At 45.9% G+C, this 21,309-nt stretch overlaps 1 protein-coding gene across 1 annotated transcript; it reads right to left on the reverse strand.

The window, feature by feature from the left end:
- Positions 1 to 6,387: 6,387 nt before the first annotated feature.
- On the reverse strand, positions 6,388 to 20,483 carry tacr1b (tachykinin receptor 1b). The gene is made up of 5 exons (XM_023826451.2): positions 19,865 to 20,483; positions 13,901 to 14,095; positions 8,643 to 8,793; positions 7,655 to 7,851; positions 6,388 to 7,359 (listed from the first exon to the last, which is right to left on the reverse strand). Exons 1-5 carry the CDS (start codon positions 20,242 to 20,244, stop codon positions 7,062 to 7,064), a joined length of 1,221 nt encoding a protein of 406 aa, XP_023682219.2. The 5' UTR covers positions 20,245 to 20,483; the 3' UTR covers positions 6,388 to 7,061.
- Positions 20,484 to 21,309: the final 826 nt, after the last annotated feature.

Consider the following 21,309-nt stretch of genomic DNA (forward strand, 5'->3'; position numbering starts at 1 on the left):
AGCAGCTTAAGGGACATCAGGCGATTAATTTTTTTTTAATCGTACACCTTGCCGATTAATCGCATATACACTGCGAAATAAACGTGTTAACTTAATCAAAGAAATAACGTGTTATGACTTTAACATTACTGCTAACGCTAACACGTTGACATTGGCAGTCTTAGTTAAATCTATAGCCCGTGTACAACAGATGCTAACTGCATGTGCTCTGAAAGGAGCTCTCTGGTCAATTCAGCCTAAAGTTCAAAATGCTGGCTGCTGCTAAAGTTAACCGTCTGCTGCTTGAACAGATGGATGCTGCTAGTTGCTAGTGCTGTGTGAGAGATATGCTCTAGGGTAGGGTTAGGTTCCCAGCCTTCCCAACCACGGGCCACGATGGGGTCGGGGCAAGGGGGGGGGTGGTGATTGATCGGCAGGGCAGATTTAATCATTTACATTTTTTCCACGAGCGATCAAGACACACTCATCAGCGGTCACAGAAAGGTGTGGCTTGAAAATATATTGTTTATTCTTGTAAATTAACCAACCCTGCTCAAAAGCTGGGGGGTTGGGAACCTCTACTCTAGGGTTTAGGGTGTTTATTAAAGCTGAGCCGTCATTCATAATAGATGATGTGCTGTGTGTCGTCATTTGAGGGCTTCTGTTTAAAAACTGAAATGTAAACTATAGAATGAAGCTCAGTAAAAATGTAAACAAATAAAAATGGTCAAAACATATGTTCAAACAACTGAAATTACAATGAAAAGGAAACAAAATGGAGAAAAAAATGTATCTGTAAGTAAAAACAATTTTTTGAAAAAGAATAAAAATGGATAAAAGACAGCGGCACTCATGTAGAGGATATTCATTATTCAAATGGATTTGTGAGCAAATGTCGGTCCAATATTTTGTGTTCAGTGTTTTGTAGCTAATTTGGCACTTTGTAGTTAATTTGGCACTCTCCCTCTTGTGCATGTAGAGACTCCTTTGGGTCCTGCAGCCCCTGGATCGGCCCTCTTCATTCCCGCGGTCTGGCCAGCCAGGGCTGGAGTCTGCCTACAGTGCTGGTTTTGTGAATGGAGACGACACTGCAAGCAGACAGCGGGCGTGAACGTGAGCCATGATGCAGCAGCATGAGTGGCACCCCAGAGAGGCAGAGTCTCTGTCGCCAGCCTGCTTTGGCTTGACGCGGCTTTATTGTGTGCTGCATATTCGGAGAGCTTGCCTGCAGGACTTGACAGCTCAGAACTGATGAATAATAATATAGGCGCTTCACTGCAAATGACTGCAAAAGAGGAAATTAGAGATACTACTTACAGCAGCAGTAGGTGAGACTGGGCTTCACACTGGCAGGTTGGTGCTGGTGGTCAGGGAGGGAGTCAGGGGTGCAGGTGGGGGGGCGTCGGCACTGATTCCACACATGTTGCACATTTTCAGGGGTCAGACCTGTTACACTGCAGCGCCCCCTATCTTGTGCTGAGGGATTCATGCTAAATAACTGTTTTTTTGCAACTTTTTTTTTGATACCTGAGATATCAAGTAGAGCTTTCTGTTAATGTGCAGGTGGTGTCTGTCACTGTCTATGTACACTGGACACTGCACTTTTATCATTTCAACAAACAGTGGGGAGCTGGAACAGGGAAGAATGAAATTCAGAGACAAAACTGATTTTGCTTATGAGAGCTATTGAAGAGCATGCTGCTGTACTGAGTGTAATCTGGCGGAGAGTGTTTTAGGCACTGCAGTGGTGGAGAAACTAATTTTGTAATTTTTATTTTAAGCGTTATAGGCCAGGCTGAACCTGTTAAAATACACAAAGAAACGATGGCTGCAGGGCAAATTTCATACTGATCGTCCAGGTGTGAACCAGTTGTCACTTTCACAGGCGGCATGCCTGTGCGTGTTACACTACACCTGCCGGTGAGCACGTGGACCCGTGCGTGCCTGCTCACACGCGTGTGCGTGTAGGGATGGTAATTTTGACATTTATATGCAAGCAGTTTGATTAAAACTTCTTCAGAAAAGCACAGGATAAAAGAGGAACTGCCTCCATTCTCACTGCACTGCCACACGGGAGAGTGGTGGTGGGGGGGGGGGGGGCAGGTCATTAGAATGCATCTGTATGAACCTGAGATCCACGCAGCATCACAGTGCCGCACACTGCAATTAAGCTTTTTTGTGCTCTCTCCCTTACCGTGCGGCTTGTCCTTTACCTGCTCCTCTAATCTCCTCCTGTCAGTCACAGGGGAAGCCCCCGGCCTCCTGGGGCAGGGAATCACTCAGGGCTGCTGGTAACAGCTTGCTCAACATGAGCTAATCCCTGGACCTGATAGGGGCTCTCCAGGAACACTGTTCTGCTGCAGATATCATAGGGCTCTATTACTGTAACTGCATCTATTCAGTGATTGGTTGGTTTACAGATTGCTTGGTTGACTGATTGACTGACTGATTGCTTTTTTCATGGAGACAAATATTCCAGTTGACATGATAAGTCAACGTTTAAGTATTGCAACTACCCACAAAAGCTCAGCAACATCAGAAGACCTGTAGCACTCGGCTACAAATTGTCCGATAACGACATGCTGGCTCTTTTTGAACCGATTTCACAGATCAGAGGCAAAAACGACCAGCCAGGCAAGAGAGAAAGAACAAATGTCCCCAAAATGTCCCCAAAATACTTTTTAAGTATTCACTTTAGATTTTCCCTGCTTAGATGGTTTCTTGGCAAGGTTTCCCCCTAATATGGTAAAGCCTTCGTATCCAGTCGGACCTGCTACCGTCGCGGATGCGCAGCCAGACATGCTACCGTCGCGGATGCGCAGCCAGACATGCTACCGTCGCGGATGCACAGCCAGTCATGCTACCGTCGCGGATGCGCAGCCAGACATGCTACCGTAGCGGATGCGCAGCCAGACATGCTACCGTAGCGGATGCGCAGCCAGACATGCTACCGTCGCGGATGCGCAGCCAGACATGCTACCGTCGCGGATGCGCAGCCAGGGTCGTATACAAGGAGCATCAGTGGCGTCTGGTTAATGACTGGGGGGCTGTTGTTACTCTGCTTACAGCATGTTTCATTGTTTTCATGAAAGGCCTCAAAGATACGGACATGACCGTCATGTGACGGCAGGCAGCATGTTTTTAAGGGGATTATCTTCATTTCATCTCTCATAAGTTCTGAAGCTACGAGGGATTCATTCAGCTGTCAAAACACCATGATGCTGTCATTACTGCCATCGTATTCTAAATCTCTCCAGTTTATTGTTGCGTGACACCTACATGTACTACATTTTGGAGTAATCACAGAGCACCAGAAATGATACAATAACAACGATAAAGTGGTTCCTTTAAAAGTACTCAGCACAAACAGAAATCCCGGAATTAAAATACAAAGGTAAGGCCTTGCAGAAAACAGGCAGTTAATCAAAGCATACACAACAGCCCAAGTTATGACAGGTATGATGATGTGTGCAGCCTGGACGTCCATTTGCTGACTACAGAAATCAACAAGTTTAGAGTTTTCATTCTAGGAGTTAGTATGTTTGTCAACTGAATAGTTGAAGAGTTTATGGCCAGCAGGCCTAACTGAGAGCCTGCTCCTTATCAGTGAGAAACATTATTAAATTTAGGCTTTTCCATTATACTAAGTGAGAACTGCATGTACTGTTACTTTTTCAACCCATTTCGCCCATCTGCCACCTTAATTGCTGGCAGGTTAGTAATGCAGTATCTACAGCGCTTTCAAAATAAGCACAATGACAGACAGGTATGTGTACGTGCTTAGGTTTGAGAGAAACTATACAGTGTGATAGAAACTACTGTGAAAACCTCACAGGCATGCCACTGGAACCCAGGTAAAATAGGCGTGTGTGCATTCATACCTCCCCTCCACTGCAGCTACACCACACTGCACAACAACTGCAGCATTAGTGTTCACAGGGCCAGTGCAGTGAAGGGCTGTAACGCCTAAACCAACAGCACAAGCTCATCACGTGGAGTCATAACCGTATCTGTGAGTCAGCGCCACAGTTATGGAAGGCAAAAGGGTCTAGACCAAGTGTCGTCAACCGGTAGACTGTGGTCATCAGGTTGATCATCAACATCCCTAGTCGATCCTAGTTGACTAGATCGGTAGTATCACCCGAGGGGAACCTCCCAGGTTGGCAAAACATATCGAGTGGGGACCCCCCCCCCCCCCCACCCACCCCTGGTTGGCAAAATACACCATAACGACTCCCCAGATTGTTTTATTTGCAAAAGATGGAGACCCCGGTTCTAGACAATGTACAGGTCTCCAGCTGTTTGCCGCTGGCTGCTGTGTTCCTACACTCTCCGACAAAAGGGTAAAAATTGGTACCATTGCTTGTCCCTGGGGCTGTACCCTCAAGGGTCTGCCAGTTGTACCCTTAGCTGTAGGTAATTGTACATTTTAAGGTACAGAAATGGACTCTGAGGAACATTTCTGTACCACTTATGGTACATTAATGTTATTTGCACCTTTGGGATGTTTCTCAGAGTCCATTTCTGTACCTTAAAAGGTACAATTACAAGGGTGCAGCCCCAGTGACAAGCAAAGGTATACATTTTTACCCTTTTTTCTGGGAGTGTACTGGGAAAATAACAGCTACTGCAGGGTGAAAGGCTTCATAAACATGCTGGATTATTATCTCTCTTATCGTGATTCTTATAGCAGTTTAGTTTCGGCAAAAAACAAGATATTAGTGCAGGCCAACCCAGTGCTGACGCCACAGCGGTCAGGCAAAGAGCTGCTTCACTGCTTCAGCATCTTCATGAAGAGGCAGCTGATACGACGTGCACCAGCTGGACAGCTATGGCGTGATGAAAGAGCTGCTTCAGGCAGCCTTTTTGGGGGGTGTGATATCCTGCCCTGCCAGCTGGTGGGGGCAGTAGGAAGGCGGGGACACACTTACGCACTCTGTGGTAGATGCACACCTGTTTCTCTGTCACGCAGGTGCATTAACACACACATGCACGTCTAGAGGAAGGGGAAGCACAGTGATTCAAACACAAGAGGAAAGCAGGAGGGTCTCAAGTGGACAAACGACAAACCGAAGTTTCTAAACAGCCAAAACACCTTGTGCTGTCCAGTCCCAGAGAAAGCAGACTGGAAGTTCACTGACCTGCACTTAAAATGTGATGGACTGAAAGCACCTGCTGAGTCGTCTCTGTGACGGTGGGGGACATCAGTACCGCTGGCAAGTTCATGAGAACACTCAGCTCTGAGTGAGGCATGCTGGGAATTCAGCTGAGCCCGGAATAACTTTCCATCATAAGCCCCCCCCCCCCCAGAACTGCAGGCCGACGATATTGTAGTACAGCCCCGAAGAGAAGGGGATCTGCCATCTGTTCAGATTCCATCCCCTGCCATTTTGGTTTTTAATCATTGCCTGTGGACGTTATGATTTAAAGGGAGTCTTTACAGAGTGTTTTTACCCACCATACCTTCACATGTATGTGTCCCCAACAATTCAGGCTTTGCTCTTCATCTAAAGTAGTTTAATCTACTTTACTAAAGTCCCTGCTTTGGAAACTCATAGAAAACCCATTGGGTGGTGACAGCGCCCCCCTCTGGAATATGTTTGCCTGTTCTGGCTACGGGGTGTTCCGTTCCTCGGCGGCCTGGCAGCCACACGGGCGTCTTGGTGAATCTTGACTGCAAAGGGGACAAATGAGGATGGAGACACAAAGAATCGGCCAAACCTCACAGCTATTGTTCTCAGTTTCACAAAAGTTCCAAAAAATTATCACACGGTCCCTTTACAGACAAGCATATTAGCATTGGACTCAAGAGGAATTATATAAGTGTGACAATAAATGATGTGACAATAAATGATGTGGCAAAAACACATCAAGCCGTACAAACCAAAAAACCTGGCCGAACCTGAACCCGATCCCACCTGAACCCGGCCCACTGGGAAGTCGCCTCCAGCCTTCTCGGCCCCACGGTGGCATCTCTGCGTGCCCCTGCATCTCACTTGTCACTCTACCGCTATTTATAATTTGACCCCCTGCTCTGCCAAGAAGACAAAAACCCCAGTCGATCTATTGTCACTTTGACGATCAAACGCTCCGTGGCAACAGGTGCTGCAGCTCCTCCCACTTTTGCCTGCCTACCCCCTCGAACCGCAGTTTATAGGCAGCAAACTATTGTTGTTTTAAGGCGTTGCCAGGACACAGGCCCTAAACAAAACTGGCATTTTCAGAAACAGCGCGCTGCTTCCTTGCCTGCTGGTCTGAGATAGCCTTTGAGTTAACATAGAGGACCATGACCCACTGCCCCCCCCTGGGCCCATCAGTCTGCCCTTGGTGAGGTCCCCACCCCCCACTGCCCCCCCCTGGGCCCATCAGTCTGCCCTTGGTGAGGCCCCCACCCCCCACTATCCCCTATTTACCTTAAGCTTGGGTTTGACATGATTCTGCTTCCCCACTATTGATTACCACCTCTAAGAATGAGTAATGTCCATTAGCAGAAGCAGTAATTAAACTGCAGGCACATCTGCCAGCTTGCCTGCCCCCACCATAGACTTTTATGTTAAAGCTAATGCATCGTCAGAGTAATGTGGGTATTTGAGAGCAGGGAGTCACTACAGAGCTGCAGCTAATTACATTACATCATCTGTATTTAAACTCTCACTGGGTGCTGTCTGGAACCCCCCCCCGCCCCGGTCATGCTTAGCCTGGGGGACATAGAAGTGTCAGATCCAATCGGCTGCATGAAGTTGAAAACCTTTATGATGGACCTTGAAAAAAACCGAGAGCATTCAGCTCAGACAGACATCAACACTGTTCTCAGGTTGAGTAGATGGTAATTACAGAGGTGGGGAAAGGTCTGGTGCCAGGGACCCTTCAAAGTCTGGCTCTTCTTGCTTCCAAAGGTTAGGAGGCAGAGGGAGATGTTTTGGGGTGTGTATGTATCTTGAGTGGACTCTCGGGGTCCTGGTCCATGTTGAGTATGTTTGCTTGCAGGACTTCCCCGTGAACATGCTTGCTATCAAAGGAGGACCAGGGTAACTGACGGAAGCACCGGTCTCTCCACAGCAGGACACACCCATCGCGCCACATCAGGCCAGATTGCTGCCTGAACTGAAGCCGTAGGACTCGGAGGGGACCTTGGAGATGCAGTGTGAGGAGGAGCCGTTGGAGGACGGGCAGCAGTGGTCGGCTTCCCCCGGCGACACGAGCTCCAGCTCCTCCCCCGCATGCTGCAGCACCGTGGACACTGTGGCCTCCATGCGGCTCACCTTATACACACTAGTCTGGGTGTGCAGGTATCGCGTGGACTTGAGCTCCAAGCCCTCGTATGAGCCATCAGACACAAAAGGGCACCAGCAGAAGACCCTCTTGAACCCTGCGCGAAACCTGTGGAGGAGGGAAGGTACACTGTTGGGAGGCTTGGGGGTCCTTTAGGTGCTATTATTAGTTCTTATTTCTTTTTATTCTGATCATTACTCTCAAGGTACAGAGGAATACTTTTCCAGGATGATTCCGTGAGGATAAGAGTACCTTCTGTGAGGATAATAGTACCTTCTGGGATGTGAAGGTAATAAGTCACTGTCTTTCACCAGTACCTGCTGCCCATTCTCTCCCCAGCCAATGAACAGGAGTAAAAGACAGAGACCCCACCCCCCCACCCCCCCAACTACGGGCGCCCTACCGGTCATTGAGGAAGCAGTAGATGATGGGGTTGTACATGGTAGAGCTCATGGCCAGCCACATCACGCCCAGGTAGACCTGCTGGATGAAGAGCTCCTCGAACAGGTGAGGGAAGAACTCATGCAGCAGGAAGTAGATGTGGTAGGGCAGCCAGCAGGTGGCGAAGGTGCACACTACAATAATCATCATCTTCACCACCTTGAGAAGACAGGGCAGGAGCGAAAGGAGGAAGGAAGGAAGAGCTTACATAAGTCACCTAGATCACAGTTCACTTTGTCGAGCTACTTTAAGGACAAAGAAACATTAATCTGTTTCTCAGCTTCCAGATCCTTATCCCACACAGTGTCGGGGGCAGCACAGGGCACAAGGCAAGGGCTCAGGCTGGGTATGGGGCCAAACCTTCAAAGGGCAGAAATACACTGTCAGCAATTTAGGGGCAGCAATTAGCCTTGACATCCTCGGAGCTCAGGAGAGACCTGGAGGAGACCCATGTGACAGAGGGAGAACACAGAACAGAGGTGGGACTCGAACCCCCAACCTTAGAGGACCATGGCAACAACGCCACCTCTGGATAGATAAAGAAAGAAAGGAAAACCTTCTCTTTATTACTGGGAGACTGGGTGTAAATGATCGAAATCTAAATGATCAAATGAATAATCAGACCAGTTACAAGATGCAGCTCTTTGAAGAATATTATTATAAATTGGTTTATTAAGCAAAATTGTCACCCTGTGTTGTTTTTTTGGGGGGTGGGGCTCAGACAACAGTGTGAATTTCTACTGAGTTCTGGATAAATAAAACATTCTGAGTTAAGGCTTGTTTAGAATTCAATCAATAGCAATTGAGGATGAAGAATTAAGATCACAGATGGAACAAAAGCCAGTGTTCATGGTAATCCCTCACGGCTGTGTTTGGGAACAGCTACTCAGTTCTGTGCAGGGAGCATCCAGCACATCCTCCTTGGCGCAGGGCCGCTCCTGTCCACACACCTTGCGCTTGGCTGTCAGCTGCTCCTGGTATCGGTCAGAGGAATCGCCCGGGATCTCACTGGCCCACAAGGTGAGGCCCACAACCAGGTAAGCGCAGCCCATGACCAGCAGGGGCAAGAAGTAGATAAGCACTGCCACACACACATAGTACCTGGAAGAGAGGAGGGGTGGAGCAAGAGGAAAGGGGGCGGAGTATATGTGGAAGGGGGCGGGGTCCAAGAGGGAGGGCCAAGACAAGGGTGGAGGTGGAAATAGGAAAACACAGGAGGTTTTTAATCATTATAACTATTATCATTATTATTTCTTAAATGAGACTTTCATGGTAAGTGAATGATGAAAATATCCACTCATATAGTTTGATATTTCACTAAGGTAACAATATGTAACAGACTGTGTGAACAGACTTGCTGCAGGTCTACTGGGCCTGGGAGGGGGTGGGACTTGCTGCAGGTCTACTGGGCCTGGTAGGGGGTGGGACTTGCTGCAGGTCTACTGGGGCTGGGAGGGGGTGGGACTTGCTGCAGGCCTACTGGGCCTGGGAGGGGGTGGGACATGCTGCAGGCCTACTGGGGCAAAGTGTGAGGCTCAGCTGTTAAGGTAAACACTGTAATAACACACATCATGTCCCGACTCCAAAGGGGCTCTGTCATGTCATGGTCCTATCAAAAGTCATGTCAAAGCTGTTGTTTTTTGAGATGTTTATCTACCATGTGAATAAGCAGATCCTTGGCTTCCTTTTGGACTGGGGGAGTTACCCCCTACCCTCACACGCACATATATACCCATCATATCCATCAAGCTAGCCTGCCACTGCATGCTTACTAAAGGGGGTCCGGCTTTATCTCAAGCCACTGATCTTCCCTCAGTCTCATCCACCTAAGACTCCTGGGTTCTCTCACCCTGGAAAGCAGAGTAACAGTGACAGCTTCCTGGGACACCACGGCTAGGTCTGTTCTATCTGAGCGAATGAAAATGTAAAGGAAGAAAGGGAAGAGTGGTACAGTCAGCTGCCCCCGTCGCCTCCGGCTTTTGTCTGGGTTCCAAGGCTTATAGGTAGGCAGTCCGTGTTAGTCTATTATGTGACTGCATCATGTGACAGGAGCATCCAGTGCTGCGTGTTTATCTGCTATTTCTCCCATGATGCCATTTCTCTACAGCAGGGAAACCATACATCTAAAACACAACAGCTCCAAAGTTGCACTCTGAGAGTCTCAGAGCTCCAGACTAGAATAGAGGCCATGCAGTGTGTCAACGTCTCACTGTAAAAACATTAGAGTAACAGTGTGTAGCTGTGAAGAGAGAGAGGGAGATTTGGGGGGGGGGCTGAATAAAGCTCTGAATACGTGGGTCTGGTTAATGTTAAGGGTCCATGGAATGGAAACGGGGTCGTCGAGATGGATGTCTGGTGTTTCAGTCCATTAGCCCAGTACAGAACTAACAGGCTACCACCCCCCAACAGTTCTGGCAGGGGCTGTGATGCAGCCAGTGTTCCCAGTCTGCCCACCAGAGACGGAAAAAGTTAGTGAGTACATCCTGGAGAATGGCTTACAAAGACAGGAAGCCAAAGGCCAGGACTGAAGAACAGTCAAATCGGATCATTGATGTAGGCGTGACTGTTACTGTCCTATAATGCAGAATCCAAAATGCCCCATAGCACTAATTTACAGGCATGTTATAACTCCTCAAACAAAGGAGCAGAAAATCTAGCTAAGGTGCCACAAGTTCTCCCGTTCTCGTCCCGATCTGACACCGCACGTCCCGTTCTCGTCCCGATCTGACACCGCACGTCCGGTTCTCATCCCGATCTGACACCGCATGTCCGGTTCTCTTCCCGATCTGACACCGCACGTCCCGTTCTCATCCCGATCTGACACCGCACGTCCCGTTCTCATCCCGATCGGACACCGCACGTCCGGTTCTCTTCCCGATCTGACACCGCACGTCCGGTTCTCGTCCCGATCTGACACCGCACGTCCGGTTCTAGTTCCGATCTGAAACCACACGTCCTGTTCTCATCCCCATCTGACACCGCACGTCCCGTTCTCATCCCGATCTGACACCGCACGTCCCGTTCTCATCCCGATCGGACACCGCACGTCCGGTTCTCTTCCCGATCTGACACCACACGTCCGGTTCTCGTCCCGATCTGACACCGCACGTCCGGTTCTCATCCCGATCTGACACCGCACGTTCCGTTCTCGTCCCGATCTGACACCGCACGTCCGGTTCTAGTTCCGATCTGACACCGCACGTCCCGTTCTCATTCCGATCTGACACTGCACGTCCGTTAGTATTTCTTCACTCCAGGTCTCTTAAAGGCGATTAGTAATAGTAATGCATTCTCAAAAAGATACTATGATATTATTGGCCGACAGTCTATATAAAAATGCAAACAGCAAATTTGCAGCCAAATTCAGTTCAATTTCAGTCCCGAGAGACTAATTTAGTATGTTTTACAAAGCAGATGTACTAGATGCATGCAGAGGTTGCAGAATGTAGCAGAATTTTTGAGTGATGGCGTCCTCCACAGACGGTGACCCTGATCTTTGAAAGCAGATCAGCGTACATCAGGGTTCCTCAAACTACGTCATACCATCCAGACATTGTCTCGCTGTGTACATTATAAAAAGCGATGCAATTCCGATATTTATCGAATCTTATACAACATGCACTCAAAAGGACAAGCATATCTGCCAGCAGACCTTTCCTGAGAATGAAACATCTCAGATCTCCAACCAGACCCAAACTCGCTGATACACTTGCATCACCCATTACGACTGGCAGTGACACACATGGTACCTGACGTCGATCATCTTGTCAGTCAAAATCAAGCCCAGGGCTGACATTGAAATAATGCTAGGTGAGTTCATGTTAATGATGGTTAAACATCGTTATTTTCAATAATGCTACAAATAATACATTTGTAAACTATTGGTACTATATCACAATTAACAGGCAGTAATATGCACAACTAATATACATATAATGAAAAACAGTTACAATGGTTACAATGAATTTTTCTATTTTTCACCCATAGTCCAGCCCCCTGAGAGTCAGCATGGCAGTGAACCGGCCCCCTGGGTAAAATGCTTGAGGACCCCTGGCCTACATCTTTTTGATAATGACGATAATGATATTTTATTTCTGTATATGGTTCTCTCTTCCTAATCTCATCTTGCTGTCCTCTGGGACACACACAGACACAGGTGGGAGAGCTTGGGTTCCGAGCAAAGGGTCGGTCAGTTATCCAGCATCCTGGAGCAGCTTTTGGGGATAATGGCCTCGCTTGCTCAAGGGCTCCACAGTCATATGACTTAGCAGCAGTCTTCTAGTCACCTAACCAACAGAGTTGGTGTCAGATCTTCTTGCGTCATCTCTACAGAAATCCTGTGCTCAGGGAGTGTGTCTTTCCATCATACGTTCCGTTTCCACCCCGTATCTGTGACGGTACCTGGAGAAGCCTCCTAATCATCCATTCTTGGGAACTTGGAACCATAACATGCACATAAGTTTAATTCATTTGTTTATTTCTCAGTTTGAAATAAGACAACTTAATTTCACTTGCATACATTTCACGACCATAAAGAGCTGTCCTCTGTAACTGTAGCTTGTGGTTAACTAGTTAATGAGTTTCAGGATCAGTTAACTTGAGTGGTCTCTTAATTAATCCCTTATATTCATTATACTTTTTTTGTAAAACAGGTGTCTGAAGCAGCATTTTCTTTCTGTTACCATGGTTTCAGGTTCCCAAACCAAATCTCCAAGGGGGTGATTACGAAGTGAACAGGGCAGCTCCTGTCACCCCCCAATCGATAGCAGACACATTACCGTAACATTAAGCTGTTTAACAGGCAGACATAATGACTAAATAAGTTTCTCTACTGCTGATCACACATCTGGGCAGAAGGAATCAGGAAATGGGCGAAAGGCTTCCCCTAATATCCGCATTTCACATTTATCTGACTGGCACTGAAGGGTCTGAGGAATGGCGAAGGCGTGTTGAATACTAACACTGTCGGGACACCTGTGGACTAGCACCGTTTACACACTGTAGGTTTCTAGGCCAGTCTGTAACCACTGCGCTTTTATATAGTGACACACTGATCACAATCCAGATGGCGCTAATATGTAAAACAAATCACAGATTTCATACAAAAACTTAGCTTTTTGACAAGATGAGGGTAGAGAATGTACCTGGTTTCTATTTAATGAACTTGGGTTAGGAATGCTCACATTCCTTTTAAGATGTTCAGATCGTGTTTGGTTCCTTATGAGCTATGAAAAAAGTCTCCCGTTCAATCGCAATGTCTGGATATAAACCATGTTAAAACTAAAGAGGAATTAAAGGCTTGAAAGCTGAATCAAAGGATACAATTCAAAAGAGTCCATTACCTGTTTGTTTGGTTTTTTGTGTTGTTTTTTTTCCATTTCACCAAAGCTATGTTTTATTTTTCAGGCTCATCTGCTTGCAGATCTGTTGTGCATACAGCTCTGATTTGGACTATTGCTGGTTCTGTTTGGAGCGGATTGTACAGACCTGTACATTTGTAGAAGCTGCACTGCTCTTCCTGTAGGCAAACCTTCCACTTCACTGCAGTCCTATAATAAGCACTGGCTAACGACAATCTGCGGGTGAATTTTCATCCATTATGGCTGCATTTGAGAAAGCTGGTTTTGGTTTGATGTCCCAATGGTCCAGGTTCGTTGAAAACATTATACCTGTGACATCATCTCTGTGGTGAAAGCTGGTGGACATGTATGGATGTACAAATAATGCTTATTGCCTTTATGTGCTCTGGCCTCCACTGCGCATTTGCAAAAGTCCAAAGCTGTAGCACTGCGGCCTCCTGGGATGTTGGGGGGGGGGGGCGAGAGTCCTCACGTTCCCCCACATACAGTTAACAGGGCTACTGTCCTTAAATTTCCCAGAGTTTGTGACTGTGTGAATGCGTGCCTTGTGATAATCTGAGGCAGGGGGACATTCACCATAATGTCCCCCTGCCTGAAAGATGTGACTGCAGTCTCACTGAGACCCTGTGTTTGATTAATTTTATGGAAGATCGAGGGTCATTTGATTCATAGATAGATAGATGGATAGATGGATAGATAGATAGATAGATAGATAGACGGACGGACGGACGGACGGACGGTAGATAGATAGATAGATAGATAGATAGATAGATAGATAGACAGACAGACAGACAGACAGACAGACAGACAGACAGACAGACAGTTTAAATTCATTCCGAGGAACTCACATCTTCTTGAAGTCCCAGACCGTGTACTCGGGCCAGTCGATGTAGCAGACCACGCGCCCGGGCAGCTGGGCCGTGCTGGAGTAATAGTACTGGGGAAAGGCCAGGAGCAGCGCCAGCAGCCAGATCACTGCCACCACCAGCTTGGTCTCCGTGGCTGAGAGCCGCTGCTGAAGGGGGTGGATGATTGCAGTGTACCTGTGAGGGGAGGGGGGCGCAATGTCGGAAGTATTATAATATTTCTGCATGCAAATCGTCCTCTCAAATGCGCGGCAGCTCACACAGACAAGTAGAAAACAAGGTCATAGGTGTACAGGCTGAGCAGAGAGAAGGGGGATTACACACGGTGAGATAAACTGGGCAGAATAAGGAAATAATGAATATAATGATTATTATAATGAATGCGGCTTACAGGCAGATTGTCTTTGCAGTGCAGTTATTGTGGCTGCATGTAATTGTGTTTTTTGTGAGGCCACTCTTTGGTCTGAGGGCAAAAATAACCATCAGATATAGGAGGAAAAAACAGTTCTGGTTTTTCTTATCTGCCCCCCATATAAACGATAAGAGAAAAGGCATGTTCACAGAACTGGACGCGTTTGTTTCCTGCGGCTGCTCTTCTAGCGTCATTTACTAGTTTCTCGGGGACATGGGTGATGGCGAGGGGGCTATTTAATTCAGCAGGGAAGGGCTCCATTCGGGGGGCAGGAGGTGGGCCAGCAGGTCGCATTAAACTTCCTCGCCGCTGTCGGGTGACTCGGGTGGCAGTGAAGCCACGCTGCAATCCGGATGCTTCCACGATACCAGTTTGACCAAACAGGACATGACGACTGATTCCCACTTTGATGGATGACTTAAATCACAATCCACCCCCCAGGTAAGTACCAGTTTCCAATTTGTCACTTGAATGGGGTCTTGATTTTAATTACATGGCCACATAAAATGGCTAAAGAACAGCAAGGGGATGCTTCAGAGCAAAGAATGCTGGGATTAGTAGTCTATAAATATAAGGCATAGTTATATGTTCTATATATACAGCCACAGAAAAAATTAAGAGACCGCTCTATATTTTTAAGCATCTGCATTTTAAAATCCTGGTTTAATCCTGGTTCTGCAACCTGACAGCTACGTTAAGCAGCAGTTTACTTCCAGGTTCAAAATTTCTAAGACAGCAGTACACAAGAACAAGGTGAAGCAGGAGACACTGGGAACGACCAGAAACCAGTCAAGTAAAGCGACTTTAAAATGGCAGAGATGACCATTAACTTATCTGACAGTTTCTCATTACTTGTAGAATGACATCAAGTGACCTTCAAAAGGAATGGGAAACATTAAATGCAGGTGTGAAGTGCACTGCTAGGACAGTCCTTATCAGGCTCCTAGAAGCAGGACTGAGGTCCCATAAAGGAAGGAAGAAGCCCTTTATCAATGAGAAACAGAAGATTGAGGCTGTAGTGAAACAAAAAATTGTGCTATGGTGTTTTAATTTTTTCCTGTGACTGTACATTACGGTGGGTGACTTTGACCACGAAAAATGACCTATTCATGGACAGAGGCGCTGAAATGTTCCCTGCAGGAGCCAGTAACTCACTGTCTGCGGCTGGAGCACATCATCCATGGCTGTGAGGCATGAGTGCATCGCCACATCCTAGGAGCCGCAGTAAACGAAGCATCTTTACACAGGGTATCAGGCAGCTCTTCAGCCGTCAGCTAAGGAACACTACGGAATTCACCTCAGCGCCCGTAACTCTGTATTTGCTGGATGTAAACACAGGCAGAGTGACGCGGAGAGCGTGTACTGACGGCTGAGTCATCAGGGCACACAGATACACAGACATCCATCTGTTACATACATGTAGGATCAATGACCCACGTTGTGGGAGAAAAATGCAGAGAGCCACTGGGAATGAACATACCTGGGCTTACACTTACACTACAGAAAGCAGCACAGATCAGCCACTTGACCTGACACAATGTTCTATTACAATGGACAATTCTTCTCAGAACAAGATGTCCTAGTATGTGACTCAGTTTTGCAGCTACGGCTTCAGAACCTCAGCATTGGTCCTGGTCCTCATTCCATCTGTCTTTGTTTTAATCTCTTCAGCTTTTCTAAATTTCTTTCCCACACAATCCCTCTCTGTCACGGGATTCATCGTCCTCGTATCTCGGCTCTGTCGATGTAACGGTATTAACCATTTACACTCCAACACCCACTCGTAGGAAGATGGCAGACGTGCTTATCTCACCACACAGACGGAGAACGAGCAAACAAACAAACACATTCGTGCTCCACGCATCCTTTCTTTCCGTCTTCATCTTTTCCGTTTCCAGTGTCCTCCTGTCTCCTTTACATGATTATTACTGTATCACATAGTAGGTGTCTTTATCCTTAGAAACTTGCACCCGTTTGTACATCTGGATGGTTTGAAGCAGAATGTCCCTCCTGGGAATAGAAAACATTCTTGTGCTAATTGCTGCCCACTGAATTGTCATCCTTATGAATTTCTGATTGCTGATTGGCAGTTTCTTAGCTGAGCCATTTAACACTATTGATCTTTCTGGGTCTTATGGAGTTGAAGTCACATTTAGGTGGCGTGCAGAGGTGGAATGCTCAGGTGCAAAAAGTACAAATCCAGACCAAGGTTTTGTTCCAACCAACCACTTCAGCACGCTGTGACAGTGAACAAAATCTTGGTCTGGATTTGTACTTTCTGGACCTGAACTTTCCACCTCTGGTGGCACTTTTCCACTGCTCAAATCCACAGGCCAGTGCGCAGATCCACAGGCCAGTGCGCAGATCCACAGGCCAGTGCTGACCCTGACCTACAGAGAGCTTTACCCCCTTCCTGAATTCCCAGGAGGAGACATGCTGCTCAGTCCTCAGGCACTGACGATATGAAAAAATAAAATTCTGAAGCCATTTTTCTTTTCTTTTTATCAATGGGGAAAATGAATATGAGTCATACACTCCATAGCGTGTATTAGCAGAATGAAGCTACACAGTCTACTCAGGCTGGAATTTCTACATGCTGGTTTTTAATCCCCCCCCCGCTCCCTGTTGGGTTATACAGGCACTGAATTACGGCTGAATGTTACGCTGTGCTGCCTGGAAATCCGTGTGTATATATTATTGACTAGCTGATTGATTGATGCCTTCATACAAGGTTATTTTGAAACACGCTTAAGTTTATAGCTACGACAGCTGACAGCTATGTATAGTTAGTATATATATATGTCGGCTATGGCTGTTACATATAGTTTCTAGAAAAATCCATTTCTAATCTGCTTCATAGGCATGGGGGTTGTTTTATGATAACTGTTTAAAAATTGAGTGGGTGGACATCACGTGACCCCTGATGTGACCCTGTGACCGTGCGGTCGATTGCTGATGGACAGGAAGGCCATCTTCTCATGCCTCTTTGTGTCTCCCTCTAGTTCAGTAAGAACAGCGGTACCCAGCCCCTCATGGGTACACTGCGGGCACACGCGATGCCCGGTGCTCGTCCGCGCTGGGTGTGAAGGTGAGACGTAGAGACGGGGCAGGAGCTGCACGGCTGTAGAGCAGGGCTGCAGCATGCACCACCTCTGCAGTGCACTGCATCACGGGGCAGGTGTCGCATTTTTGCATTTCTCCAGAACAGAACGTGTAACCATGAATTTTCCATATTCACTTATCACAGAAATTCTGGAATCTAACCTAGAAAGCATAAGCCAAGAGACGGGGAACGCCCAAAATCACAAGGTACACAGACCCAATCAGACATCAAGGGCAATTTAGAGACAGCAATCTTCCTAAACCGCATGGCTTTGGACCGGTGGAGGCCACCAGAGTAGCAAGAGGAAATCTGTGTGGACTCAGGGAGACACACACACGCACACACACACACACACGCACACACACGTTTGTATTCATATCTTTGTGGGGACCATCCATATATTTCTAAGGGAAAAACACAAATCCAGTCAATGATAACCTTAACCCCTACCCAGCCCTAACCTTAACCATAAGTAACCAAACAAAATACAAGGCTTTAGCATTTTTAGTTTTTTGATTGCATCTACATATTTTTTATGAAACAGAGTTTCCCCTTGAGGGGACGGAAGAAATTTCCCCACAAGGTAAAAATACCAGGTTTATATGACATGTTGGTATATTTGGTCCCCTTGATGTAATATATATATGACCACACACAGAGCTGGGGCAAAAATCAAGCATGCCAGCCTCTGCCCACTGAGTCACTGACCTACCAGGACATGCCAGGTATTTATGGATCTAAACGTCTTATTCTTTGCTGAAATTCCAGCAGGGTTCCTGTAATTTCCCTTGTAAGTAACGCTGATCATTTGCGCTGATGGATAAGTCTGCCGAGCAGTTCAGATTGGCCCAAACCAGCGGCGAACAACTGAACAAATTTATTGTATAATTTCACAAGGATTTTTTAAACAGAATTGCTTTACAACAGCCAGTAGAAATCCAGTTCACATGAAATCCTCAGTGACTACTTTGCTTCTTAATGCCTATTTCTGTGGAATCCAAATTAATTTGTTGTCACTATGATTAATAATTTAACATAAAGATTACTCTGTCACGGGTAATCAGGCATTGATAAAAACAAGTTACTTGTTGATATATTATCTTATATTGTTCCTAGTCCTTTATGCCTTATACAAATCACTGAATCTCGGCATCATCTGATTCATTCTGTTCTGCAGTTTATATAATTAATGAATGATTCCAGCGCTGCAAGGCAACACTAACATTTTCAGGGTGTGCGGATTTTAACCACGCGTAGACGGGTCTGTAGACAGGCATCTCACATATTGTATGTTCTTAAAGTTAAAATGTTACAGTTGTTTGTTATTGTCTTTGCATTAAAGCATAATTATCTTGCGTACAAAAATTTGCATTCTAATAGGCTCCATTTACATAATATGCTAGAATTTTAATAATTCCAATCCAGAGGAAGTACTGCGCGTATATTTTATTCCAGCTGAGATCCTAATCATTCTTCACTGAGCTTTTGATTGAATTCTGGGCAAAGCTGGCATGCCTTCGCTTTTCTGATTTGCGCGTGACAAGCTTGTGTCTATTGATTAAAAGATAAAGGTGCCAACATTTCATTAATGGGTTAGGTCATTTGCCACGCATGAAACGAATGAAGTGTTTATCACAGTGGCTCTTTTAAATCATGGTGTGAGTAATTCATAATTACTTAATAGTTCCAAAGCGCCTGAACAATTAAATGAACAATTGATTTATGAAGTTTAATGACGTGTGCCGTTTACTTATAAGCAAACTGATTTTTTTAATAACTGGGACCCACTGAGTTATTTGACGAGGTCTTGCCTTCGCGAATATTTGCGGTTTGGTCCTCTAACAAACCTTCAAAACTAATTAATTAAAATGGATGTTTTGGACGAAACCCAGTAACACAGAGTAAGCAGCCATTTCTACGGCCAAGGTCTAATACATCAAATGCACACCGTGTTTGTGTCAAATCATAAACGGAGACTGTATCTGTGGTGGTAAAGTAGCTTTGAATGTAAACGTAGTCAACGACGAATCCGATAAGCTTTCGTAAAAAACTCGTGGAGGCACAATAAAATGAGGACAAATTGAATAGTTACTTTTGCAATAAAGTGCGATTGTGGGCATTTTTAAGTATACTATCATTGTTACTTATTGCGACTTGTATAGGTACGGCTGATATATTTTAACTATTTTGCCCATTATTCTAATAAAGAAGAATCAAAACAGAAAGGCAACACAAAGCAAAGATCGTGTATTAAATATTAAGAACCATAAACATAAATTGGTCTACGTAAATGAAATAAAAAAAAAAAAAACAAATAACGAGGACCCATATGTGTAGAACATAAGTATCCTGTCAGATGAGAAAAAGAGGCAATGGCGGAGTGAAAAGGAGCAGATCGCGATTCCTACAAACGCATTTAAAATCTGCCTACCTGTCCAGGGCGATCGCAGTCATGGAGTAAATGCTGGCGAAGACCGCAGCAATAGGGAAGAAGTTGTGGAAACGGCAGTACACCAGTCCGAAGTACCACTCGTTGTGCACGGCGTAGGTGAAGTTGATCACGGTATTGAAGGCGGACATGGATGCCTCTGCAAAAGCCAGGTTCACTAGGAAATAGTTGGTCACAGTTCTCATTCGTTTGTGCGCCAGGATTATCCATATGACTACTGTATTACCCACCACAGACACGATCACTATACTGCTGTACGCGACCCCCCACAGCACAATCCTCCAAACCGGCTGCACAAACTGATTCGAATAAGTGTCATTTAGTTGTGAATTGTCCGTCGCGTTGGTATTTGAATAGTCCATAGTTGTAAATGGATCTCCTATTTATTATTCAGATATAATTTTGTCATTCGGATATAGCCTACACTTCATTTAGTTGAAAAAAATGCTTGAGCGCTGTTTTTAGGTACCTATACAGCCTACATTTTTATTCTAGTGGAAAAAGTGTTCATATTCTGGAGAAAAACAAGACCTTGGAAAAGTTTCTGCTTTTTATCAGAGCAGGCGTGGATGGTACCGCTATGCTGGTGTCGCTCCTCAGTCGTCTGGACGATGTTAGAGCTGATATCGCATCTCGGGCGTCTGTGCTCGCGGCGCGCGGCGGGGGGGGCTGACCGTGCGCCAGGGGACCACAGGCGGCCTCCCTTCACAGGCACTGAGGAAGCGCGGAGACGGAACCTTAAACGGCATATTATGAAGGATAAATCTTAAATCCGGGAAGTAGAAAACCGAAAGTGCGAAATTATTGATTTATTATATTTTTAATCGACTTTTGCAAAGTGTATTACCTGGAGGTGGTCAGTAACTCATTTTAGCTGATTACAGAGCTTTTCTTTGCCAGAGGGATATCTGTGGGTTCAGTGAGTGTGTCTCGCTGAAAATGAAAATGTTGTTCCTTTTGTTCCATCCAGCTCTCTTTCGGGCTGGTAGCTCACCGTCTGCCAGCGCCTGGGAAATAGACTGAGGGAGTTTTTAATTAAATGACTCAGATTATCACGCGCTGTGCCAGTAAATATACTAACCTGAAAACCCCTATAAAAAGACATTAAATTACTACGGCTGATCTGTGTACTATAATGCTTCGTTTCGGAGATATTCTCTAAATTACTCCGGCGTGATAGTCACGTTGCAAAGCAAAGCAATAACATATTTTCATTGGAAGATTCTCTGGGAAAATAGGAGAAAAAAATTAAAAGCAAGTCTCGAGGTGAGCTATGAACATAATTCTGGAAACGAAGATTGTGCACGCTCGCCAAAGCCTCAGGAAGGGTTAACGAGTATTTTGTTTGTTGCGATTTTAATTTTGCAGTTAATGAACACATTTAGTAGGTCTGATTTATGTATGAATTACTTTTCGAAATAAAGCTG

This window comes from Paramormyrops kingsleyae, chromosome 7 (assembly GCF_048594095.1).
Source record: "Paramormyrops kingsleyae isolate MSU_618 chromosome 7, PKINGS_0.4, whole genome shotgun sequence".
NCBI classification, from domain to species: Eukaryota; Metazoa; Chordata; class Actinopteri; order Osteoglossiformes; family Mormyridae; genus Paramormyrops; species Paramormyrops kingsleyae.